General features: G+C 39.9%; 1 protein-coding gene and 1 pseudogene across 1 annotated transcript in view; both read right to left on the bottom strand.

The window, feature by feature from the left end:
- The window catches only part of LOC105468286 (aldehyde oxidase 4-like), a 76,574-nt gene that overhangs the window by 18,495 nt on the left and 30,844 nt on the right, over nt 1-27,235 (bottom strand). Inside the window, exons 14-25 of the mRNA XM_071073156.1 lie at nt 25,789-25,973; nt 24,541-24,703; nt 22,519-22,611; nt 21,753-21,922; nt 21,042-21,156; nt 20,361-20,483; nt 18,476-18,572; nt 12,176-12,300; nt 8,457-8,590; nt 1,270-1,357; nt 866-952; nt 488-679 (exon numbers count right to left, since the gene is read on the bottom strand). Of these exons, the coding sequence (XP_070929257.1) occupies nt 488-679; nt 866-952; nt 1,270-1,357; nt 8,457-8,590; nt 12,176-12,300; nt 18,476-18,572; nt 20,361-20,483; nt 21,042-21,156; nt 21,753-21,922; nt 22,519-22,611; nt 24,541-24,703; nt 25,789-25,973 (1,572 nt within the window). The remainder of the gene's footprint in view (nt 1-487; nt 680-865; nt 953-1,269; nt 1,358-8,456; nt 8,591-12,175; nt 12,301-18,475; nt 18,573-20,360; nt 20,484-21,041; nt 21,157-21,752; nt 21,923-22,518; nt 22,612-24,540; nt 24,704-25,788; nt 25,974-27,235) is intronic.
- LOC112424316 (luc7-like protein 3) lies at nt 9,549-11,239 on the bottom strand (annotated as a pseudogene).

The following is a 27,235-nucleotide window of genomic DNA, read 5'->3' as shown; positions in this document are numbered from 1 at the left end:
TAGCCAATGGGACAGTAAGTATGTGAGGTGGACAGAGATTTGAAAAGCACTTGTACACCAGGGCTTACCACGTTCTTGCTGTTCATGGCAGCTCTGTGACCACCACCACAAGAACGAATCTGGGCTGGCATACTGGAGGGTAAGAGACTCTGTGACGTGGAGATGTGCCTTCCCGACTGAGGCATCCTAGACGAACCAGCGTGATGACCACCAGACACGTCAGTGAAGCTACCTTAGACCATGAAGCTCCAGTTGCTCTCACCCAGACCAGAAGAGCTACCCAGCTGACCCACAGAATCATCAAAAATACTGTTGTTTTTTAAGTTTTGTGGTTGACTTACCACATAGCAAAATCTAACTGATACATAGATGATGTGCTTTATTGTTTTTGAATCCACATAGGGGTTGATATAATGCATATATAGGCATTTAAGATATATTGGAAGCAATGATCTCAGCATTTTATTAGGGGGTTATGACTTATTACCTCTTCAGGGGGTAAGTTGCATTGAGATGCCACGGCAGTTATGTAAGCTTCGACTACCACCGTACCCTGAGGAAAGCCAAATCCTCGAAAGGCTGTGTTGGATGGCAAATTTGTTTTGCAAGCCCTACCCTGGCACCGGAAATTAGGAATATAGTATGCATTTTCAGATTTCAGCACAATGAACTCCACCACCTGAGTTGAAGCAAAACAAAGTGAAATCTCACATCTGACAGATATTCAAAACCACTTATCTGAATTTTATCTAATTTGAACCTGTCACAGGCAGAAGTTATCTGATTTGTAAGACAAATCTTTATGCAAATAAAATATAACACATACAGCTCAACTGGTAACCTATGGGAAAGGCATGTTTCTCACCATCTCAGACTCATCAGGAGTGCACCCGCCATTGACGTAGTATTCGACATCAGCAGCTTTTATCACACCATTGTTCATGAATCCAATCTGCAAAGTGATAGCAAGTAAGGCAATTTTCTCAATAGTCCTTCTGTGCAATGAAATCATGCTGTACACAAACACATCTTGTCACAATTGTCAATGCACGCTTAGCTTATATACGTGATTGGATGTGATAGGAACCAGAGGAATATCAAGGATGGTGCCCAAGTTGAACATGATACCAATAGAAAGTTTTGGGTGGTTTTAGGCAACATCTAAATATCTCTTTCAAGTGGTGTGGGATGTAGTAATTGTCTTTACTATTGGTTGGTTAACACTGAACAATGTCTTAGGCAGTTTGATTAACTTTTGCTTTTACCTACTTTGTATTTTCCGAGGAGCGGGTGGCAGCCAGCAGTTATCAGCATGTCATCACCACGTTCTAGGATAAACCGGATTGGACGGCCAGTCCTATAGGAAATTACTCTGTTAATACACTGGATGCTTCATAAAGTTGTAGAAACGTAGTGATGGGGGAGGGGGACTTGAGATAATCTAACTTATTGGTTGTCAGTGAGGCAGTAACATTCTTTAGACAAGCTCCTTGGAAGTGTGTGGGGCATTAGTATTCTTCAAAAAGATCATAATTATTCTGGTTGAGTCATGTCTGAGAACTTACATATTGCAATGATACATTATTTGGTTACAAGTTACTTTCTTTTTTATATACTAAGGAATTGTATTATTGTTTTGCAATTATGTATAGTAGGTTTTATTTATTTTTATTTTTTAATTTATTTACTATTATTATACTTTAAGTTGTAGGGTACATGTGCATAACGTGCAGGTTTGTTACATATGTATACTTGTGCCATGTTGGTGTGCTGCACCCATCAACTCGTCATTTACATCAGGTATAACTCCCAATGCAATCCCTCCCCCCTCCCCCCTCCCCATGATAGGCCCCAGTGTGTGATGTTCCCCTTCCTGAGTCCAAGTGATCTCATTGTTCAGTTCCCACCTATGAGTGAGAACATGCGGTGTTTGGTTTTCTGTTCTTGTGATAGTTTGCTGAGAATGATGGTTTCTAGCTGCATCCATGTCCCTACAAAGGACACAAACTCATCCTTTTTGATGGCTGCATAGTATTCCATGGTGTGTATGTGCCACATTTTCTTAATCCAATCTGTCACTGATGGACATTTGGGTTGATTCCAAGTCTTTGCTATTGTGAATAGTGCTGCAATAAACATACGTGTGCATGTGTCTTTATAGCAGCATAATTTATAATCCTTTGGGTATATACCCAGTAATGGGATGGCTGGGTCATATGGTACATCTAGTTCTAGATCCTTGAGGAATCGCCATACTGTTTTCCATAATGGTTGAACTAGTTTACAATCCCACCAACAGTGTAAAAGTGTTCCTATTTCTCCACATCCTCTCCAGCACCTGTTGTTTCCTGACTTTTTAATGATCGCCATTCTAACTGGTGTGAGATGTTATCTCATTGTGGTTTTGATTTGCATTTCTCTGATGGCCAGTGATGATGAGCATTTTTTCATGTGTCTGTTGGCTGTCTGAATGTCTTCTTTTGAGAAATGTCTGTTCATATCCTTTGCCCACTTTTTGATGGGGTTGTTTGTTTTTTTCTTGTAAATTTGTTTGAGTTCTTTGTAGGTTCTGGATATTAGCCCTTTGTCAGATGAGTAGATAGCAAAAATTTTCTCCCATTCTGTAGGTTGCCTGTTCACTCTGATGGTAGTTTCTTTTGCTGTGCAGAAGCTCTTTAGTTTAATGAGATCCCATTTGTCAATTTTGGCTTTTGTTGCCGTTGCTTTTGGTGTTTTAGACATGAAGTCTTTGCCCATGCCTATGTCCTGAATGGTACTACCTAGGTTTTCCTCTAGGATTTTTATGGTATTAGGTCTAACATTTAAGTCTCTAATCCATCTTGAATTAATTTTCGTATAAGGAGTAAGGAAAGGATCCAGTTTCAGCTTTCTACTTATGGCTAGCCAATTTTCCCAGCACCATTTATTAAATAGGGAATCCTTTCCCCATTTCTTGTTTCTCTCAGGTTTGTCAAAGATCAGATGGCTGTAGATGTGTGGTATTATTTCCGAGGACTCTGTTCTGTTCCATTGGTCTATATCTCTGTTTTGGTACCAGTACCATGCTGTTTTGGTTACTGTAGCTTTGTAGTATAGTTTGAAGTCAGGTAGCGTGATGCCTCCAGCTTTGTTCTTTTGACTTAGGATTGTCTTGGAGATGCGGGGTCTTTTTTGGTTCCATATGAACTTTAAAGCAGTTTTTTCCAATTCTGTGAAGAAACTCATTGGTAGCTTGATGGGGATGGCATTGAATCTGTAAATTACCTTGGGCAGTATGGGCATTTTCACGATATTGATTCTTCCTATCCATGAGCATGGTATGTTCTGCCATTTGTTTGTGTCCTCTTTTATTTCACTGAGCAGTGGTTTGTAGTTCTCCTTGAAGAGGTCCTTTACATCCCTTGTAAGTTGGATTCCTAGGTATTTTATTCTCTTTGAAGCAATTGTGAATGGAAGTTCATTCCTGATTTGGCTCTCTGTTTGTCTGTTACTGGTGTATAAGAATGCTTGTGATTTTTGCACATTAATTTTGTATCCTGAGACTTTGCTGAAGTTGCTTATCAGCTTAAGGAGATTTTGGGCTGAGACAATGGGGTTTTCTAAATATACAATCATGTCATCTGCAAACAGGGACAATTTGACTTCTTCTTTTCCTAACTGAATACCCTTGATTTCTTTCTCTTGCCTAATTGCCCTAGCCAGAACTTCCAACACTATGTTGAATAGGAGTGGTGAGAGAGGGCATCCCTGTCTTGTACCAGTTTTCAAAGGGAATTTTTCCAGTTTTTGCCCATTCAGTATGATATTGGCTGTGGGTTTGTCATAAATAGCTCTTATTATTTTGAGGTACGTTCCATCAATACCGAATTTATTGAGCGTTTTTAGCATGAAGGGCTGTTGAATTTTGTCAAAAGCCTTTTCTGCATCTATTGAGATAATCATGTGGTTTTTGTCTTTGGTTCTGTTTATATGCTGGATTATGTTTATTGATTTGCGAATGTTGAACCAGCCTTGCATCCCAGGGATGAAGCCCACTTGATCATGGTGGATAAGCTTTTTGATGTGTTGCTGAATCCGGTTTGCCAGTATTTTATTGAGGATTTTTGCATCGATGTTCATCAGGGATATTGGTCTAAAATTATCTTTTTTTGTTGTGTCTCTGCCAGGCTTTGGTATCAGGATGATGTTGGCCTCATAAAATGAGTTAGGGAGGATTCCCTCTTTTTCTATTGATTGGAATAGTTTCAGAAGGAATGGCACCAACTCCTCCTTGTACCTCTGGTAGAATTCAGCTGTGAATCCATCTGGTCCTGGACTTTTTTTGGTTGGTAGGCTATTAATTATTGCCTCAATTTCAGAGCCTGCTATTGGTCTATTCAGGGATTCAACTTCTTCCTGGTTTAGTCTTGGAAGAGTGTAAGTGTCCAGGAAATTATCCATTTCTTCTAGATTTTCCAGTTTATTTGCATAGAGGTGTTTATAGTATTCTCTGATGGTAGTTTGTATTTCTTTGGGGTCGGTGGTGATATCCCCTTTATCATTTTTAATTGCGTGAATTTGATTCTTCTCTCTTTTCTTCTTTATTAGTCTTGCTAGTGGTCTGTCAATTTTGTTGATCTTTTCAAAAAACCAACTCCTGGATTCATTGATTTTTTGGAGAGTTTTTTGTGTCTCTATCTCCTTCAGTTCTGCTCTGATCTTAGTTATTTCTTGCCTTCTGCTAGCTTTGGAATGTGTTTGCTCTTGCTTCTTTAGTTCTTTTAATTGCGATGTTAGAGTGTCAATTTTAGATCTTTCCTGCTTTCTCTTGTGGGCATTTAGTGCTATAAATTTCCCTCTACACACTGCTTTAAATGTGTCCCAGAGATTCTGGTATGTTGTATCTTTGTTCTCATTGGTTTCAAAGAACATCTTTATTTCTGCCTTCATTTCGTTATGTACCCAGTAGTCATTCAGGAGCAGGTTGTTCAGTTTCCATGTAGTTGAGCGGTTTTGATTGAGTTTCTTAGTCCTGAGTTCTAGTTTGATTGCACTGTGGTCTGAGAGACAGTTTGTTATAATTTCTGTTCTTGTACATTTGCTGAGGAGTGCTTTACTTCCAATTACGTGGTCGATTTTGGAGTAAGTACGATGTGGTGCTGAGAAGAATGTATATTCTGTTGATTTGGGGTGGAGAGTTCTATAGATGTCTATTAGGTCTGCTTGCTGCAGAGATGAGTTCAATTCCTGGATATCCTTGTTAACTTTCTGTCTCGTTGATCTGTCTAATGTTGACAGTGGAGTGTTGAAGTCTCCCATTATTATTGTATGGGAGTCTAAGTCTCTTTGTAAGTCTCTAAGGACTTGCTTTATGAATCTGGGTGCTCCTGTATTGGGTGCATATATATTTAGGATAGTTAGCTCTTCCTGTTGAATTGATCCCTTTACCATTATGTAATGGCCTTCTTTGTCTCTTTTGATCTTTGATGGTTTAAAGTCTGTTTTATCAGAGACTAGTATTGCAACCCCTGCTTTTTTTTGTTCTCCATTTGCTTGGTAAATCTTCCTCCATCCCTTTATTTTGAGCCTATGTATGTCTCTGCGTGTGAGATGGGTCTCCTGAATACAGCAGACTGATGGGTCTTGACTCTTTATCCAGTTTGCCAGTCTGTGTCTTTTAATTGGAGTATTTAGTCCATTTACATTTAAGGTTAAGATTGTTATGTGTGAACTTGATCCTGCCATTATGATATTAACTGGTTATTTTGCTCGTTAGTTGATGCAGTTTCTTCCTAGCCTTGATGGTCTTTACATTTTGGCATGTTTTTGCAATGGCTGGTACCGGTTGTTCCTTTCCATGTTTAGTGCTTCCTTCAGGGTCTCTTGTAAGGCAGGCCCAGTGGTGACAAAATCTCTAAGCATTTGCTTATCTGTAAAGGATTTTATTTCTCCTTCACTTATGAAACTTAGTTTGGCTGGATATGAAATTCTGGGTTTAAAATTCTTTTCTTTAAGAATCTTGAATATTGGCCCCCACTCTCTTCTGGCTTGTAGAGTTTCTGCCGAGAGATCTGCTGTTAGTCTGATGGGCTTCCCTTTGTGGGTAACCCGACTTTTCTCTCTGGCTGCCCTTAAGATTTTTTCCTTCATTTCAACTTTGGTGAATCTGGCAATTATGTGTCTTGGAGTTGCTCTTCTCGAGGAGTATCTTTGTGGCGTTCTCTGTATTTCCTGGATTTGAATGTTGGCCTGCCCTACTAGGTTGGGGAAGTTCTCCTGGATGATATCCTGAAGAGTGTTTTCCAACTTGGTTCCATTTTCCCCTTCACTTTCAGGCACCCCAATCAGACGTAGATTTGGTCTTTTTACATAATCCCATACTTCTTGCAGGCTTTGTTCATTTCTTTTTCTTCTTTTTTCTTTTGGTTTCTCTTCTCGCTTCATTTCATTCATTTGATCCTCAATCGCAGATACTCTTTCTTCCAGTTGATCGAGTCGGTTACTGAAGCTTGTGCATTTGTCACGTATTTCTCGTGTCATGGTTTTCATCTCTTTCATTTCGTTTATGACCTTCTCTGCATTAATTACTCTAGCCATCAATTCTTCCACTTTTTTTTCAAGATTTTTAGTTTCTTTGCGATGGGTACGTAATTCCTCCTTTAGCTCTGAGAAATTTGATGGACTGAAGCCTTCTTCTCTCATCTCGTCAAAGTCATTCTCCATCCAGCTTTGATCCGTTGCTGGCAATGAGCTGCGCTCCTTTGCCGGGGGAGATGCGCTCTTATTTTTTGAATTTCCAGCTTTTCTGCCCTGCTTTTTCCCCATCTTTGTGGTTTTATCTGCCTCTGGTCTTTGATGATGGTGATGTACTGCTGGGGTTTTGGTGTAGGTGTCCTTCCTGTTTGATAGTTTTCCTTCTAACAGTCAGGACCCTCAGCTGTAGGTCTGTTGGAGATTGCTTGAGGTCCACTCCAGACCCTGTTTGCCTGGGTATCAGCAGTAGAGGCTGCAGAAGATAGAATATTTCTGAACAGCGAGTGTACCTGTCTGATTCTTGCTTTGGAAGCTTCCTCTCAGGGGTGTACTCCACCCTGTGAGGTGTGGGGTGTCAGACTGCCCCTAGTGGGGGATGTCTCCCAGTTAGGCTAGTCAGGGGTCAGGGACCCACTTGAGCAGGGAGTCTGTCCCTTCTCAGATCTCAACCTCCGTGTTGGGAGATCCACTGCTCTCTTCAAAGCTGTCAGACAGAGTCGTTTGCGTCTGCAGAGGTTTCGGCTGCGTTTGTTATTGCCCTGTCCCCAGAGGTGGAGTCTACAGAGACAGGCAGGTTTCCTTGAGCTGCTGTGAGCTCCACCCAGTTCGAGCTTCCCAGCAGCTTTGTTTACCTACTTAAGCCTCAGCAATGGCGGGCGCCCCTCCCCCAGCCTCGCTGCTGCCTTGCCGGTAGATCACAGACTGCTGTGCTAGCAATGAGGGAGGCTCCGTGGGTGTGGGACCCTCCCGGCCAGGTGTGGGATATGATCTCCTGGTGTGCCTATTTGCTTAAAGCGCAGTATTGAGGTGGGAGTTACCCGATTTTCCAGGTGTTGTGTGTCTCAGTTCCCCTGGCTAGGAAAAGGGATTCCCTTCCCCCTTGCGCTTCCCAGGTGAGGCAATGCCTCGCCCTGCTTCAGCTCTCGCTGGTCGGGCTGCAGCAGCTGACCAGCACCGATCGTCCGGCACTCCCCAGTGAGATGAACCCAGTACCTCAGTTGAAAATGCAGAAATCACCGGTCTTCTGTGTCGCTCGTGCTGGGAGTTGGAGACTGGAGCTGTTCCTATTCGGCCATCTTGCTCCGCCCCCTAGTAGGTTTTATTGTTGTGAATTTCACTTTGAGATAGTTAAGAGAGCATTAAAATATTAGGTTGGTGCAAAAGTAATTGCGATTTTAAATATTTGCCTTAAAGGGGATGTTGAGGCTAAAAGGGTTGAGCTCCAATACTCCATCGAGCGTAACCTTCCTTGCATTCAGACTCCCCTTTCATAAAATGTCCATCGAGGACTCCTCTGGTTTCTGATGGAATGTTCCCAGTGCCTGCAAACCTGCAATTTATAGGACAGTTTTTCCTATTGTTGGAAAGTGCCAATGAGCTAAGATGTTCATGGTTTTTCTTTTTGTAGAAGTAGCCTGGGACAAATTAGTTTGAATAACTGAACTTTGGTAGTTACAAGGTTCACAAAAGTCATGGCTAGTGCAGTGTTTGGGTATTCCAGCTGGATGACACAGAGGCTAAGTGAACATTCCCAGGTGGCTGCAGAGCCCCTGCTTTATTTGATGACAAACTATGTCTCTTTTGGGGCTGGGGTTTGACATTCCTTCCATGTGGCCAACCTCAGCTGAGTTGAAAGCTGAGACGAAAGCTGGGGTGCTGGGCTGAAAGAATGCAGATGGCATCAATGCTATTTGGACTGCTAATGATGCCACTGTGACTCTTACTTGTTGGCGGCCACAGCACTGACAGCTCCTAGCACAGCAGGTTTGGCCACTTTCCCTCCAAACGCTCCTCCAGTTCTTTTCATGTGGCAGGCGATTCTATTCCTTGGGACGTTCAGTGCTGCAGCCACATATTCCTGCAAGATGTAAGTTCCCAAAGTTATGTAAATGCAATTTAATAGTTTACTTTCTCATCCTTGTATTTCCCCTCTGCCCAGTAAAAGATATCTAGTAATTCAACAAATACTTATATTTACAGAATTGTGTAATCATCACCATAATCTAATTTTAGAACATTTTCAGCATCTGCAAAGAAATTTTGTATCCATTAAGCACTTGCTCCTCATCTTCCCCAAACCCCCAGCACTGGGCAACCATTAATCTACTTTCTGTCTATATAGATTTGCCCATTATGGACATTTCATGTCAGTGGAATCATACACTACGTAGTCTTTTATGACTGACTTCTTTCTCTTAGCATAATATTTTCAGGTTTCATCCGTGTTGTAGCATGTGTCAGTACTCCATTCCTTTTCTTTTTTTTTTTTTTTTTTAGTTCAGAGTCAATAACTTTATTAGAAGGAGAATAATACTAAAACTTGTCAATGACAGAGACAATCAACTTTGTAACAGAAAGTCAGGGAAACTTTATTTTTGCTTCTAAATCCAAAGGCTAAGTATAGCAGAGTTGTAAAAATGAAATTCCACTTAGTCTGATTCACACAAGTACTAACGTTTAATCCTGTTTTCAAAGTCCAAGAACAAAAACTTGCAATTAAACACTAAGCAAGCCACATGTTTAAGTAAAATTTCTTAAAAAGTCTTAAAAAAATATGATACAGGACCTAAGTTTTCAGTGGCATATATACTATTAACATATGTTCTGAAAACTGGTAGGTTATATCAGTCCTGAATTAATTTTTAATAATGACAATTTTAAAAACTGACTGAGCTTTATACTTTTTCTATGCTACTATAGTTTTCTTTCACCTCATTTGTTAAATGTCAATCTTCATTTTACGCCATTTTCAGCATTCTTCCAAAAATCTTTGAACAGTAGTACTCTGTCTGATCTAAGGTCTTATCAGATTGGTTTTAATTGAACCGAGTGTCACATTCAGATTTAGTGTCTTCACTGGTCCCATTGACCTCATTCTTAGTATCGCTTTACTTTGATTCAATGTTTGTGTCTTCACTCTGTTTTTCTTGACTACCAGACTTCACACTACTTTTTATTAATCATCAAATCCTCTCTTTCTCCTTGGATTTTCTATCTTGTTCTCTGTCCCAACTTTTGTCCTGTGCTTATATGACTTTCAATTCTGGCTTTTTGATTTTCTTTGATCCCAACTTCGAAATCTATGTTTTCTTTCTGACTGCTCATGGCTTCTGCTTCTTCATTGATTTCTACTTCTGCTTCACCTTCTTTCTCTGCTTCATGATCTTTTGTGGTCCCAAGACCTGCTGCATCTTCAGTCTGAAGTTTGGCTTGAGTGCTGTATTAGTCTGTTCTCACATTGCTAATAAAGACATACCTGAGACTGGGTAATTTATAAAGGGAAAAGGTTTAATTGACTCACAGTTCTACATGGCTAGGGAGGCCTCACAATCATGGCAGAAGGCAAAGGCAAAACAAAGTCATGTCTTACATGGCGGCAAGCAAGAGAGTTTGTACAGGAGAACTCCCATTTATAAAACCATCAGCTCTTGTGATACTTATTCACTACTATGGGAACAGTATGGGTAAACTGTCCCCATGATTCAATTATCTCCACCTGGCCCCACCCTTGACACGTGGAGATTATTACAATTCAATGTGAGATTTGGGTGGGGACACAGCCAAACCATATCAAGTGCCTATTTCATGAACACCTTCTCTTTCTTCTTTCTGTGTCATAAGCCCTTTCTTTTTCTCTTTCTTCGTCCCTTCATCTTTTCCTTTCTCCTTCACTTCCTCTCTCATGTTCTTTTTCTCTTCCTTTTCTTGTTCTCCTTTTTTAGACGCTCATCATGATCAGATTCTTGAGTCCTTTTTCTTAACTTTTCTTTCGATTCTTCTACAGTAGTTTTAATTTTGGCATGTCCCATGTGTTTTTTTCCCAACAAACGGTCATCTACCCAGGACTGGTCATCTCCTACTATCAAAAAGGCTACACACACTTCACAAACTTCCATTGTATGTGTGTGTGTGTGTGTGTGTGTGTGTGTGTGTGCAGCAAAACTTTCAATTTTCAAGGCTGTGGATCTAGGCAATTCTCTCTCTTGTTTTAATTGTTCAACTAATTTCATCATCCCCTGGGCTTCTACTTTTCCTTCAGACCCGAATTCTTCAATCTTCTGCAGAAGTACATCAATGTTGTCTGTTAGAACCTGAATTTTTTCTTCATTTTTGCCTGTTGAGCCAGCCACCCCAGAAGACTGCTGGATTTGAGACAATGCCAAATGAGTATGGCCTCCTTCTGGTTCTACGTCTACTTTTGCAAGTAAGCTCTGTAAGTATGGCAAAACAAACAAACAAACAAACAAACAAAAAACACCTCTCTCATAGCCAACTTTCATAAAATGAGAGCTCTTCTCAGACTGTTTTTGTAGCTTTGCAGTATGAATTTCTTCACATGGACCAAGATCAGAATGTGTATATGTGAACAATTCTGCAGAGCAAAAACCACAGAGGTAATATTTATAAATGTTCTGTGGTCCCACCACATGTTGCTGCGCTTCTTGTCCGGGGTGAGGTTTTGGTCCCAGCCCATTAACTCATCCAACAATTGTGTGGCCAAAATCATAGTGCTTCCTTTGGGCGGTTTCTCCCAGCCCAGGCACCCAGCGACAAAAGTGCTGGCGACACTATCACCAACCTCCTCAGTCTGCTCTCAGGTTGAAAAGCCTCCTTTACATAGGAGCCAACAAGACAAAATCTCCATTCATTTTATGGCTAAGTAATATTCCACTGCATGGATATACCACATTTTGTTTCTCCATTCATCAGCTGGACACTGGGTTGTTTATACTTTTGTTTATTATGAGTAATGCTGCTGTGAACATTTGTTCATAAGTGTTTTTGCATTTATCTGGGGTGGATATTTACTTGCAGAATTGCTGAATTATATGTTCAGTCTATGTTTAACATCCTAAGAAACCACCAAACTGTTTTTCAAAGTGGCTGTGCCATTTTTCATGCCCATCGACAATGTATGAAGGTTCCAGTTTCTCTACATCCTTGCCAACACTTGTTATCGTCTGTCTTTTTGATTATAGACATTCTAGTGGGTGGGAAATGGTATTTCATTGTGGTTTTGATTTGCATTTCCCTAATGACTAATGATGCTGAGCATTTTTTCATGTGCTTATTGTTCATTCACATATCTTCTTTGGAGAAATGTCTACTCAAATCCTTTACTGGGACTGCTTTTGATACTGCCTTAGTTTCTGGGCTACGGCAGGCTGTGGGTACCTAGTGCCCTAGTAACTCTCAAGGAAATGTCTGCTGTTGTGTAGCTGACTGATTGTGACTCAGGAAATGTTAGTAATAAGTGGCAATGGTGACTTTGGGACATACATGTTGTTCATTGGAACCCAGAGTCACATACCCCCTGCCAAAAGGGACCTCAGGAGTGATCTTTATCACCTTTTGCAATTTACAGAAAAGGATGTAGATGCCCAGTGACTTCCAGGAGATCACACAACTGCTTAGGGGTGAAGCCTATATCTCCTCCAGTTACCTGCATGCGGGTTAGATACTGTGTTCCAAGGTGTAACACCATTTCTTTATCTTCTTCTTTTGGGAGAGCCAGGATAGACGATGTTTCCATATAAAAATGTTCCTGTCCTTCCACATGGACTTCACCTGTAAAGCACAAAACACAAGGCGATGTTTAATCATAAGTTCCAACGTGGGAGTTCTTGGTGGTGTTTTGCTTATGAAGAGTGAACTGCTTTAGCTTATGGAGAGCTGGACTTTTTTTTTTTTTTTTTTTAACAGCAGAAAAAAGTTTCTTTTCATATGCATATGGGAGGGTGTCACGGAAATGAATGGAAAATCCCAATGAGGTGATTAGGTGGTTAGACCCAGAAGCTTATATACTATTTTAACAAAGGACAATACATTTGTGGAGAAGTGAGAAGACAAAGGAAATGGGTTTTGAGCTTCTGGGGGTGGCAAATTGTGGAGAGATAAATATACAGGGGAAATTAATGGAGGATAAGGGTTATTTTAGTAAGGTTTGTTATGCAGATTTATTTCAGGGCCGTCTCTGGGCTGATAAGAGTCTGGAGTTGTCTCTTGTTCTGCTCATCCTGGTACAAGACAGGGGTCAGGAAACATCTTCATAAAGGGACATTGATGCCCTACTTTTAGGTCAATAGGAGGCGGGTAGATAACTTTTTTCTGTGTCTGCTGCTTCTCAGTTGCCTTTAGCTCAAAATAATCCTTATGTGAAAGTGGCATATTTTAAACCCAAATTTATTTACTTAACAATCAGATGGTGTTGACAATATACTAGGTATTTTTCTAAGGCTGAGCACTTTATAGACAATTAATTCACTTAATCCTTCTATCAATCTGATGAGGCATGTATCATTACCCCCATCTTGCCAGGTGGGGAAGCTGAGACATGGAAAGGTGAAGTAAGCTGCCCAAGGTGACACAGATAGTAAGTGGCGGAGCTGGGATTCAAACCTAGGCAGCCTGACTGACTCATGCTGTGAACCACGACACCACACTGCTCCATATTGACATGCTGTGTGACTCTTAGTCATTCCTGCCAAAATTCCTTTCACGTTTCAAATTTCCTACTTGTGCCAAAATTCTGAACTCTCACAATTTCCGAAATCCCAATTGGCAAAGGTTCCAAATGGTACTCTGTCAATCTGCTGCCCTCTGGGTGAGAATAATAATTAAAAAAAATATAGCATGGTGCTTAAGAGCTAGGGCCTTGGGATCAGCCAGTCCCGGTTCTACTGATAACTGAACATGAGACCTCAGCCAATTATCTAACTTTTATAAGCCTCAGTTTCCTCATTTTGAGAAATGAAGCTACTGATATGTTCCTTCTCAGAGTTGTCCTGCTTGCATGTTAAATAGTAAGCAGTAAATAGTAGCTTAAAATAAGTTTAATAATAATATTAATCTCTTAGGATTGTTATTAGGATTAAATAATATAATACATGTAAAATGCTTAGACATGGCACCTGGCACAGTAAGTACTTGATAAGTGTTAGCTGATGTTATTATTATTAAATAATCTTTGACCCAAATTTATAGTTTTTATAAAACCTCATTTAATTTTAAAAATAAAATCCTGTGGAGTAATGAATGTTTGGTATAAGTAGTAGTTACTCTCAGACATCTGAACATCTCTCATGAGTTTACTGGTTGTGTCCAACTATTCTTACAAGGTAGTGCATTGTTTTTATAATTGGGAGGCAGTCTACATTTTCTACTTAAACAGAATGATGTTAGGAAATATACATCCTAAAGGTCTCTCTCAGGTTTTAATAAAAGATAAAAGCTTACACCACTTGCCATTCTAGTTACTTAGAATAATGTAATAGATCCTGTGAAGATTCTTTTAGAATTCTTACCAAAGACCAGCAGTGATTGTCTTAGTAAAGACAGCCATGGTTATCTGGCCACACATTAGCATCACTTGGGGGAGCTTTTAAAAAAATATTAATGCCCTTTTCCCATATTCCAATATTCTAATTTGACTGGTATGAGGTGGGACCTAGGTATTGTGTGTGTGTGTGTGTGTGTGTGTGTGTGTGTGTGTGTGTGTGTTTTGAGATGGGATTTTGCTCTTGCTGCCCAGGCAGGAGTGCAGTGGTGTGATCTTGGCTCATTGCAACCTCTGCCTCCTGGGTTCAAGTGATTCTCCTGCCTCAGCCTCCCAAGTAGCTGGGATGACAGGCAATTGCCAGCAGGCCTGGCTAATTTTTGTATTTTTAGTAGGGACTGAGTTTCACCATGTTGACCAGACTGGTCTCGAACTCCTGACCTCAGGTGATTCATCTGCCTAGGCCTCCCAAAGTGCTGGAATTACAGGTGTGAGCCACCATGGCCAGTCAATATTGCTGTTTTTTTTTTTTTGAGATGGAGTCGCCCTCTGTCACCCAGGCTGGAGTGCAGTGGCCGGATCTCAGCTCACTGCAAGCTCCGCCTCCCGGGTTTATGCCATTCTCCTGCCGCAGCCTCCCGAGTAGCTGGGACTACAGGAGCCGGCCACGTCGCCCGGCTAGTTTTTTTTTGTATTTTTTAGTAGAGACGGGGTTTCACTGCGTTAGCCAGGATGGTCTCGACCTCCTGACCTTGTGATCCACCCGTCTTGGCCTCCCAAAGTGCTGGGATTACAGGCTTGAGCCACTGCGCCTGGCCTGCTATTTTTTAAAATATAAAAAATCTTTTTTTATGGCTGTATAATATTCCATGGTGTATATGTGCCACATTTTCTTTATCCAGTGTATCACTGCTGGGCATTTGGGTTGATACCATGCCTTTGCTATTGTCAATAGTGCTGCAATGAACATGCATATGCATGTATCTCTATACGATAATGATTTGTATTCCTTTGGGTATATACCCAGTAATGGGATTGCTGGGTCAAATGGCATTTCTGGTTTTAGATCTTTGAGGAATCGCCACACTCTCTCCTACAATGGTAGAACTAATTTACATTGCCACCAACAGTGTAAAAGCATTCCTACTTCTCTGCAGCCTTGCCACCATCTGTTGTTTTGAATTTTTAATAAAAGCCATTCTGGCTGGCATGAGATGATATCTCACTGTGGTTTTGATTTGCATTTCTCTAATGACCAGTGATGTTGAGCTTTTTTTCTTCTGGTTGTGGGCTGCATAAATGTCTTCTTTTGAGAAGTGTCTGTTTATGTCCTTTGCCCACTTTTTAATGAGGAATGTTCTTTGCATGGTCATGGATGGAGCTGGAAGCCATTATCCTCTGCACACTAACGCAGAAACAGAAAGCCAAACACCGCATGTTCTCACTCATAAATGGGAGCCGAACAATGGGAACACATGGACACAGGGAGGTGACCAACATACACTGGGGCCTCTTGGAGGGTGGAGGGAGGGAGAGCTTCAGGAAAAATAGTTAATGCATGTTGGGCTTAATATTGGGGTGATGGGTTAATAGGGAAACAAACTACCATGGAACATGTTTACCTGTATAACAGACCTGCACATCCTGTATGTGTACCCCAGAACTTAAATAAAATTAAAATACAGACACATGCACACACACACACACACACAAACCTAGAACTTAAAAAAAAAAAATCTTAGCCAGAACGTTAAGTCTAAACAAATCAATTAACAAATAACAGTGTCAAGATTGGAAAAGATAAATAAAACTGTCATACAACTGTGTACATAGAAAATTCAAGAGAATCTCTAAGTCTATTAAAATAGTAAAGGAATTAAGCAAAATTGCTAGATATAAGATCAATATACAAAAATTAACTGCGTTCTTATATACTAGACACAACAAGTTAAATAAAGTTAAATAAAAATAACCATAGTATCACAAAGCATAAAATACTAGGAATAAATATTAAAAAGGAGTTGCAAGATCTCTATAGTGAAAACTAAAAATTACTGAGAAAAGTTAAAGAAAACCTAGATAAAAGGCAAAGTGTTCCATGCTTATGGATTAGAAGACATAATATTGTTAAGATTTCAATTCTCTCAAATTTGATATATTGTTTCAATGCAATCCCAATCAAAATCCCAACAAATTATTTTTGGCGGGATTTATGAATTAATGATAAATTTATCTGAAAATGCAAAGGACCTATAATAGCGAAGGTCGTATTGAAGAAACAGCAGCAAAAGTACCTTAAATTATCGGATTTTAAGACTCACTATAAAGTTACAGCAAGTAAGACACTGGCATTAGCAAGATAGGTAAATAGACAAATAGAATATGATAGAGAACTCAGAAGTAGAACAACACATATGTAGACATCTGGAAAACAACAAAAGCTGCACTGCAATTCAGTAAGGGAAAGGATAGTTTTCAATAAGTGGTGCTGGGTCAATTGAATATCCACATGAAAAAGATGGAATATTGACTCATATCTCACATCATACAGAAAATTTAATTTGAGGTGAATCATAGACCTAAGTGCAAAAGCTAAAACAATCAAGTTTCTAGGAGAAAACATAAGAGAATATCTTCATGACCGTTGGACAGGCAAAATTTCTTCAATGAGCACAAAATCATTAGCTATAAATAAAAGACTGAAAAATTGATATTCATTAAAATGAAGAAATTAGACTCGGCGCGGTGGCTTCAGCCTGTAATCCCAGCACTTTGGGAGGCTGAGGTGGGCAGATCACCTGAGGTCAGGAGTTCGAGCCCAGCTTGGCCAACATGGTGAAACTCCATCTTTACTAAAATTACAAAAATTAGCCGGGTGTGGTGGTGTAAGCCCGTAATCCCAGCTACTAGGGAGGCTGAGGCAGAAGAATCGTTTGAACCCATGAAGTGGAGGTTGTAGTGAGTCGAGACCACTCCATTGCACTCCAGCCTGGGCAACAAGAGCGAAACTTCATCTCAAAAATAAATAAATAAATAAATGGAAGAAATTGTCTGGGTGTGGTGGCTCACACTGTAATCCCAGCACTTTGGGAGGCTAAAGAAGGGGGATTGTTTGAGCCCAGGAGTTTGAGACCAGCCTAGGCAACGTGGCAAAACCCCATCTCTACAAAAAATACGAAGATTAGCTGGGCATGGTGGTGCATGCCTGTAGTCCCAGCTACTTAGGAGGCTGAGGTGGGAGGACTGTGGCCAGGCGTGGTGGCTCACACCAGTAATTCCAGCACTTTGGGAGGCCAAGGTGGGCAGATCATGAGGTCAGGAGATCGAGACCATCCTGGCTAACACAGCAAAACCCTGTCTTTATTATAATACAAAAAATTAGCCAGGTGTGGTGGCGGGCACCTGTAGTCCAGCTACTCGGGAGGCTGAGCCAGGAGAATGGTGTGAACCCGGGAGGCGGAACTTGCAGTGAGCCGAGATCACACCACTGCACTCCAGCCTGGGCAACAGAGCCAGATTCCATCTCAAAAAAAAAAAAAAAAAAAAAGCTATTATTCAGCAATTTCATTCCTGGGTACATTCCATTAGAAACAAGTGCTATGTTCACCAAAATATAAGCATAATAGTGTTTATAGAAATTTTATTCATAATGCCGCCAAATTAAAAACAACTCTAATGTCCTGAATGGTAGAATGAATAAATAAATTGTGAAATATCTGCATAACAGAATACTACCAATGAGAAAAAAGAATCTATGCAACAACATGAATGAATCGTTCATACATAATGTTAAATAAAAGCAGAAGGCATAACAGAGGTTATAAGGTTCCATTTATATAAAGTGCAAATGAGGTAAAGCTAATTTACAGTGATAAATATTAGAATAATACCTTGAGGGGTTACTAAGAGAGGACACATGGAAGCATGCTGGGGGTGCAGAAATTTTCTATGTCTTTTTAAAATTTTTTATTTTTATTTTTTGAGACAGAGTCTCATTTTGTCATCCAGGCTGGAGTGCAGTGGTGTAATCTTGGCTCGCTGTAACCTCCACCTCCCAGGTGCAAGCGATTCCCATGCCTCAGCCTCCCTAGTAGCTGGGACTACAGGTGTATGTCACCACCCCTGGCTAATTTTTGTATTTTTAGTAGAGATGAGGTTTCACCATGTTGGCCAGGCTGGTCTTGAACTCCTGAACTCAAGTGATCTGCCTGCCTTGGCCTCCCAAAGTGCTGGGATTACACTGTGCCCAGTCACGTTCTATGTCTTGATGTGGGTAGTATTTACACATGTTTATACATACACAAAAATTCACCAACCTGTAAATTTCCTCTGCACTTTAAATTACTGTTTAAAAATCACACTTGAATGGGAAATATTGCCTTAGAGTTTCAGTAGTTTTCAGTCCAGATGATTGAAATTAGAGTCTTCAGCTTCAGAAGCTTCCCTTTTCTCGCTAAGATTACTTACCTTCAATGATTTGGTCAACATATTTAAAGGCTTGCTCTACATTTCCTTGCTCGATTTTTTTCTCATCAAAAAGAAATGAATTGTGCTTAAGGGCTTGCTGCAGTGGAAAAACAAACCAAAACAACAGCAAAAGATTTAATTTTGCATTCTAGTAAACAATTTGTTTCCCATGAAAATTCCACGCTTCCATGTTTCTACTGTATCAGGTCTTCATTACACCGAGAAAATCAGAGCCAGGGCTGCATGAAGAGTCAGAAGAAGGCGGACTCAAATGGATTACAGGCATTGGTGACTCATTTTTGTACAGTGCTCTGGGGAAGGGCTGAGGGGGACACAAGGGTATATAAACCCGCTTCCCACCTCTCCATTGCTGAGTGATGATCTGAGTCAGTTTGGCAGTTAGGTGCTGACTCTGGGGCTAGAGGGTTACTCAATAGTAAAGAGAGGTCAAGAAGGAGGAGGCTGATGGGGCCCAGGAATGGCCTTGAATGGGTGACCTGAGTTGGATCCTGAATCATTTGAAGTCAAAGGCACATCATAAAACAATAGTTTGAGGCTGAAACCAAGCTGAGGGGCCAAAAAGAGCAAAAGGCCAGAATGGCCAGGGTGCAGGTTTTCTATCAAGAAACAGTGGAAGATGGGTTTGAAAGGTGGAATGTGGCTGGACTATTAAAGACCTTGATTTGATACTAAAGAGTTTGGACCTTATCTAAGGGCATAGTGTTAAATAGGAAAAGTGACCTAATGACCTTAGTGACTTAGGAAAGTTACTATGTTAGGTAGATGGGCTGAAATGGAAGAAAAGAGCCTCTTTTAGTGGTTTTTGTAGTAAATCTGAAAAGAAGATAGTGAGGACTAGGCTGGAGGGTGGAGTGAAAGCGAGAATGAAAAGAAAGGGGCAGCCTTAAAGGACGTTTAAAAGATAACTGGAAAAAACTTGAACTTGGCAGCTGTTGGGAAGAAGAGGGGAGAAATGAAGTGGATGCTCAAGACTGAATCTACTTTGTGGGTGGGGGGGTGGAGGGTGTCCATATTGCTTATGCATCCACCTATCCATCGATTCCTCCATCCCTCCATCCCTCCGTCATCCAACATACGTTTATTGAGCATCTACTGTGGGTTTAGAGCTTTGCTAGGCACTGGGGATATAAAGTACAAGAGCACGCAACATGTCCTTGCCCTCATTCATGACAACTAAAACAAAAATGATAGGTAACATTTATTGAATGCATTCCCTGTCCCAGGTGCTATGCTAAGGATTTTACTGGGATTCTCTCATTTAAGCTTACCATGACCTTTTGGTGTAGGTACTTTTAGAATTACCATTTTACAGAAGGAAAAGCTGAGGTATGAGGGGTTTAAAGCTTTTGCTGCTATTAAGAGGCTGCTAGTGGCAGAGTCAGATGATGAATCAAAGTAGTCTGTCTCCAGAGCCTGTCTGTGCTTGAGCAGTAAGTGGGCAGGGAGACAGAGGACCCAATAGTTGTCATAAGTAAGTGTTACATTTTTTTCTGATTTCCACAGTGCTCTAGATTTTCCGGCTGACTGCTTTTGTATATGAGATTATAAGGACATTTCTCAGGTGTTGCTTATCTGCATTCTTAGCCCATGCCTTGGCAAGAGGTCACAGGAGAAGTGGGCACAGAATGCTTCATTTCCACGGGTCCCTGTAGAAGCAGTGGTGGGAAGGAGGAGTCTAAGCAGGAAAGGACTCAGTTTCTGTCTTGAGGGGCAAATTGCGGGAGCCTTCACTCTAAAACTACAGGTAACACTGAACAAAGTATAGATGGAACCCAACTTATGCTATTTTATGACTCCATGGGTTGAACTGTGCCCCAAGTCCACCACTGAAGTCATTCTAGAAGACACAAAGAGGTCTGACTACCTCTATTGTGATAATCCTTGGCTCTATGTCTTCATAAGCGATCTTCACTTTTTTGGCTGCCTCTCTTGCATGAGCATAGGTATCAGCGGCCACAGTGCCGACGATCTGACCCACGCAAATTACCTGCAGAAAGCCACATGTTGTAATTAGCAAAAACACAGACTCATTAAAAAGGAATTACTGTTCCCACATTCTTACATTTACCTATTGGGTTTTTGTGACCAAAAGCAAGATTATTTTCTACCTATGAGAATAAATTTACAACAGTGGTTTGAGTGGGACTTAGGGGGCCCAAAGTTGAATGTAGAAACTAATTATCTGGCTTTACTGATCTCCCTTCTGGTTGTTCTTGGCCACATTACTCACCATTCCCTCAGCATACACAGTGATCCAATTAACCTAACATTCTGCTGGTTCTTTCAATGTCTTATGATCTGTGTTGCTTCTATGACTTTCATGACTTTTGAGAAGTATTCTTTGAGGACTTCTGGCTTTTATCAGAATCTCAAAAGGGTCCACAATTCAAGAGAGAAGTTGAGAATCACTGAGGCAGAGTCATTGGTTTCCAACAAGTCTTTGTGATGTGAACATGGATCCATGGATGGCTATAGTCATAACCAATAATCATTTTGGCATCTCCAGCAAGGTATTTGAATAATAAACCACACATAAATCACCCACCTCATTCTGTGCATAGAAAATCTCTCCTTGATAGTTATTATCTCCTGGAACATCCTCTGCTGTTATCACGTCAACAACACCTGGAAGTGCCAGGGCTTCTGAAATATCAATTGATCTAGGAGAGAAAATTTGAAGGTAGATATTAAAGTTTCAGGAGCCAGTTCCCAGTGATTCCTCAAACACAGGGAGAAACTATAATGGACGTCATAACTAAATCGTGGAGCAATATTCTATGTTGAAAAATGCCAGTATTTAGCAGATGTTCTAACTCTTTCATATCCTTGGATTCTTACATAACTATGCTTAAAAAATGACTGATTCTCAACCAGAAAAATAAATGTGTATTCTTTCTTTTTTTTGTGAGACAGGGTCTCACTCTGTTGCCCAGGTTGGAGTGCAGTGACGTGATCAAAACTCACTGCAGCCTTGGTCTCCTGGACTCAGGTAGCCTCCTCAGTAGTTGGGACTACAGGCGCATGCCACCATGCCTGGCTAATTTTTTGTAGAGATGGAGTTTCGCTATGTTGCCTATGCTGGTCTCGAACTACTGAGCTCCAGCGATCTGCCTGCCCCGGCCTGGGATTACAAGTGTGAGCCACCACGCTGGAAATTAATATTCTTATTTGAATTAAATATTTAATAAGCCCTTGATTTGAATGTGAAACTGTGAATGTGTTTCAGTAACATTAAGAATCTCTTTTACTTCCTTACATGATCTTTGCATGAGCTCTGGTGCTGGTGATTGGAGCCAGGAAGAGTTCTTGGTCGATGCAGGGCATGTCGTCAATATACACAGCTTCCCCTGTGGTGTGTTTAATGGCCGACTGGTGCATGACTGGGTGTCCAACTGGATCTTGTGGGGGTTGGTGGGGATCCACACACTGTTAACGGATAAAGTAAATTATTTTGCCACGAGGAATTCTCATGCCCTGAAAATTAGGTCTGATATATCTGGCTTACTCACGTGTTAGGGAAAAACAAAAAACAAAACAAAAAAAAAACCCAAAAAACAAAAAATTATAGGCAATTGGGTATCCATATCCATGAGTTCAGGTTAATAAATATCCATTAAGTATTAAGTACTATGGTAAGGGATTATATTCTTGTTACAATTCTCCTCTTACCCCCAAAAAGAAGACATCCTAGATTCAGGGTGGTTGTAATAAGGCAGAGAAGGCTTTCTAGAGGCAGTAAATGTTGACTTGGGTTTTAAAGGAAGAACAGGTATTGGGCGAGCAAAGGAGGTAACTAAACTGAAAATAGTGGAGAACAATGATTCAGAATCTAATTCTTGTGTAGCCTTGAGTAAAAGCATAGAAGCTAAACCAAGCAAATTGTGTGTGTATAGCAATAGGTAACATCAGCTGGCTTCAATAGACGTTATCTTAAATACAGTTATTGAAAAGAAGGAGAAGTATGCCTAATGCATACATCTGAATGCATAAACATTAAAAAACAAAAAACTCTGTCCACCAACCTGAAACATCTGAATTCCTTGGGGTGTTTCTATGGGAAAGTCTTCTAGAGCACTCATGAACTTTTCTGGAATGTCGGAAAACTTCTGGGGATCCTGAACAGAAGATTACTTCACAGTTAATTTTACAATCTGAGTGAACAGCTTGGAAAAACACATGGAGATAAAGTTATCCAATCTATTCTTTTAGATCTTAGATGCCAGTTCTTCTGGGAGAAAGCTCTGAGCTTCAAGTTCTGTAAGCTAGTAGCAGTTGCTTGAATAATAACTACATCTATTTATGTGCACAGAAAAATAAATGTTATTTCCAGGAAGTAAAGATTTCCTTTCATGACAAAGTCTTTTTTTGAATGAATGGAAATATGGATACTTCTAAATGGAGGCTGTGTTTCCAAACCTGGGCCACTCTTGTGGGCATGTATCTCAAATAAACAATTGAGGGAGTAGGGAAAGATTAATCTACAAGGATGTTCAATTGCAGATTATTTGTGATAGTAAGGAAACTAGAATTAAGCCAAATATCCAATAATAGGGAAATGATGGTACATCCAAGTACAATATTCCGCAGTTATAAAAAATAACTTTGCAGAAATGTCTTTAATGGCATTGAAAAATTCATGAAATATAGTTAAATAAAAAAAGTTACAAAAATTTATGTACAGTATAATCCCATGTTTTGTAAAAAAAATATAAAAATATAAAAGTATGTATTCCAAAATGTTAATAGTGGTTATGGTAGGATTATTAGATTACAGTTCATTTAAAAAATTTTGCTTCTCCGTATTTTGAATTCTTTTATAATGATAGAATATATAATAAATAGAAGGTAATATGTAAGATAATATTTGATAACCTTTTAAATATGCTTATTTATTAAATATATGATAATTGAATATGTTTTTCTTTTATATTTATTATGCATCATATATGATAATGGTTAATTATTAATACCATTAATATGGATTTTATATGTGATATAATCTATTAAATACATACGTACATATTTTTAGATTGAATATGTATAAAATTATATACTGATTATATATTTTTCTATTGAATATGTTATATAACACATAATAGAGTATACAATGTATAACAGAATATACTAAAATAATACTGATAATAAATAAGGTTAATAAAATAATAACAAGGACTGGCTGAACTAAGAGAGCAAAGTTCTCAGTCATAAAAGGGTTATAGGTGTAGTCATCTGTCTGCCATTTTGGGATCACTTCGTGGCTCATCAAGGGGGCGCTCATGATCATGGATCATATTTGGAGAAACACTGTGGGGGTTATTTTAAACTAGGTTAGGCTAAAAAAATAGTTAACAGAAAAGTAAAAACAATCTAAATGTCAAAAATAAGGAATGGATCAAATAATGAATGGTGCATCTATCTCTAAACATGCCATGCAACCATTATGTCATGATGCCACTGAAAAATAATTAATGTCACTGAAAGATGATTACATTGCTAAATGAAATAAGCAAGCTATACTACACAGTTATACAGATACATACACATATACATATACATCCATAATGAAGGGTTTCGAAGCATGCACACCAAAATAGTAATAGTGTTTATCTATGGGTGATGGGATTATAAAAGAGTTTCTCCTCTTTTTTAACTTATTCATATTTTCTAAATAGTAAAGCATTATTTTAATTTTACTTATTATTTTAACAAGAACATGTTCTTTAAAAACCGAAAAGATATGGATTTACTTACTGAAGGCTTTTCACCACTGTAGGTCAATCTGATCTTGCATGTTAGTGTTTGTCACACAAATAAGGCAAATGGTATAATAAAGTTGTCCCTTTCTCAGCCCAGGGGTGAGGAAGGGAGAGGGAAGGAGAGGAGCAAAGTGGCCCAGGAGGAGACGTTGGAGACTGGGAGCACCACATTGAGGGCCCTAGCCCAGGAAGCCTCCATGTGTTATCAAAGGCAGGCGGGGAAGTCCTTCATGTGCAGATCTGTGCTAAGAATGTCAAGGCACCCTGAAACCCAGAGAAGCCATTTACCATTTGATTCAGTCCTCGCCTCACTTTCAGGTAGAATTTGAAGAGGAGGCTGATGATGAGGGTTCGCCTGTACTCCACCATGCCACCCTCAGCTGCTGGTGGGATGTAGATCTCATCCAGGACCCATCGGCAGGCATCACTCAGCATTTGGTCATCCCATTGCCTAGAAGGAAAGAATGTTAATGTTTCATAGAAGAAGGCAAAGAGAGAATATCATATTTGGATGTACCATAATTTGTCTTGCAATTTCCCTGTTGCTGGATTTTAGTTTAATGTTAGTTTCTTTACTATTAAAAATAATCTGCAATTGAGCATTCTTGTAGGCAAAGACAGACACTAAACTGACATGCAAAGAAAGATGGAGAGCAAGTTGTATCCACCTTTGAAGTCTAGACAGAATATCTTCAAGAGAGTTTGTTAGCTCTCTTCAGTATCTGATGCAGTGGTTCCCAAACTTTCTACATTAAGTCTTCCTATATTATTATTTTTCATTTCCAGGATTGGGAATGTTGATTTACCTTAAATACCTGGGTTAAAAAAGCACTAACGCCAAAGCTTCCTGAGATCTGGGACTTTGTTGATCTTGTCCACTGCTGTATCTCCAGCAACTATCCTCCAGCCTGGCATACACACTACACTAGGTAAATATTTGGTAAATAAAAAATTATTGAAGATAGCAGTAAAATATTTCAGAAATCAATGTTTCTATATAAATTTTTTGGAAGCATGAAGTTATTTTTGTATCTGCGAAAAAACTCACATTAAGTTCTAATTGCTAACAATGAGTGGATAGAAAGTATTGTAGAAGCACTAGTTGGAAACATTTTTAAAAATTACTTTTCAAATGTTAGCGATAATGAGAGCGACAGGAGGAGGTCATTTAATCTTTTAAACATTTCATCTTTTTCAAATGTGGCTTAAGGACATTTTCAGATGTCTTAGGACACAGTATTGGCGACTTACTATACAGGCTAATTAAAAGTGAAAATTTAAAGATAATATCTACTCAAACTAAGTAATTTGTGCATTAATCGCATTGCAGAAACCTGTAATAAAAGAATCACTGTACCTTAAAAAGGGCGGCTTTTGGGTGGCTTGTACTTTATACTTTTCTTCAGTGCTTAAATTTTCTAAATGATTGTATGTATTTTTATCATCAGAAAAAATTCTCCAAGTGCTAGTTTCATTAAAAAAATAATCTAAACTAGAAAGGCCTGAGTATCATGCCCCAGATGTACTATGACATACCTCCCAATGAGCTGCTTGCAGGTTTGGCTTGCAGAGACAGTGGTGGGGCCCACGCTTCCATAGAACATTTGAAGTTTCTTGATTGTGTTCGTGCCGTCTTCAAACTTCACGCTCATCCCAGCATTGACAATGGCAAATGCGTTCTCCTGACGCTGGGCCATCCGGAGTCCAAACACAAAGTGCCACTGGAGATAGGAAAACACTCAGAACATTTAGTGCTTACTCCACAGTCTGCCATACAGCAATACTTTCGATGAGTGGATCTCTAGGCACTGTGACTGACTATAGTTGACATATATGCCGTATATGGGTACTGTCCGATGTGGCTCATATATATTAATACTTAGTCCTTACAACAAGTCTGCTCATTTCCAATTTATGATGAGGAAACTGAGATGTGAAGTAACTTGCACAAAGTCACACAGCAAGTGGCAGAACTGGGGTTCCAAGCTAAGCAGCCTGACTCGAGTCTATGCTTACTGGCTAAGCTTTATGCCTTTCAACTCTGAATGGTCACATGTGGCCTCAGGCAAGTGATGGAAAAAACTGGCTCTTACTTTTCTTTAAAATGAGAAGGCTGGGTTAGATCAGGTGGTACCTTAGGGGCTGCTGAGTTGAATGAGGGGAAGATGGGCAGATAGGATGGCTCTTAAATAGAACTACCACAGCTTCAGTTTCATCTGTTTTAGTTTGCTGTTCTATGTAAATTTCATTAGAATAAAGAGTTGTATTGTTTAAAAAAAAAAAAAAAGAAAGAAAAAGCTTGAAAACCACTGGACTACTGGTCTCCCCAGTTCTTTCTAGGAGTAGCCTGTCCTTCTTGGTTGAATCTCATGACTAGAGTGGAACATTGGAGCCATGAAGTGGGAAAGCCTCTTTGTGTGGCCAGCATCTTGGCGGGCGTGGGGGAGATATTAAATCCTACCACCATGGACCTTGTCAAGGATAAAACATTTCTGTCATACAAAACACTGGTGACAGAGAAGTGTTTGAGACACGCTGATCATATTTACTCTGCTCTACTGATGTATGGAGACTTTCCTCTCCATTCCTGCTGCCACTGCCCTCACCACCATCTCCCAATTTATTGCTGGAAGTGCTGCATCAGCCTCCTAGTTGGTCATTCAGTCTTTAGTCTCTCCCTGATCTGATTTATCCTTTAACTTTCTACTCCATTTATGTTCTTAAAATACCACTTCCATTTAAAGCCTTCAGAGGCGGCCATCTGTTAGAACACATACAAACTCCTTGATGGAGCAATGGATGTGTTTAGTAATGGAGCCCAGCTTCCCTTTCAATCTCACTCATGGGCTGCTCCAGCCCCATACCCCACTCCCTGGCCTCCCAAACTGCCATCCCCAACCCCCAGGCTCTCCTCCCTTCTCTCCACTGATTCAAAGGCTACCATCTTCTATGCTTCACCCCCATCACCCTTCCTCCCCTTTCC

Source organism: Macaca nemestrina, chromosome 11 (assembly GCF_043159975.1).
Source record: "Macaca nemestrina isolate mMacNem1 chromosome 11, mMacNem.hap1, whole genome shotgun sequence".
Classification (NCBI taxonomy): Eukaryota; Metazoa; Chordata; class Mammalia; order Primates; family Cercopithecidae; genus Macaca; species Macaca nemestrina.
The sequence above is the reverse complement of the archived record's forward strand: the minus strand, read 5'-3'. Positions and strand labels throughout refer to the sequence as shown.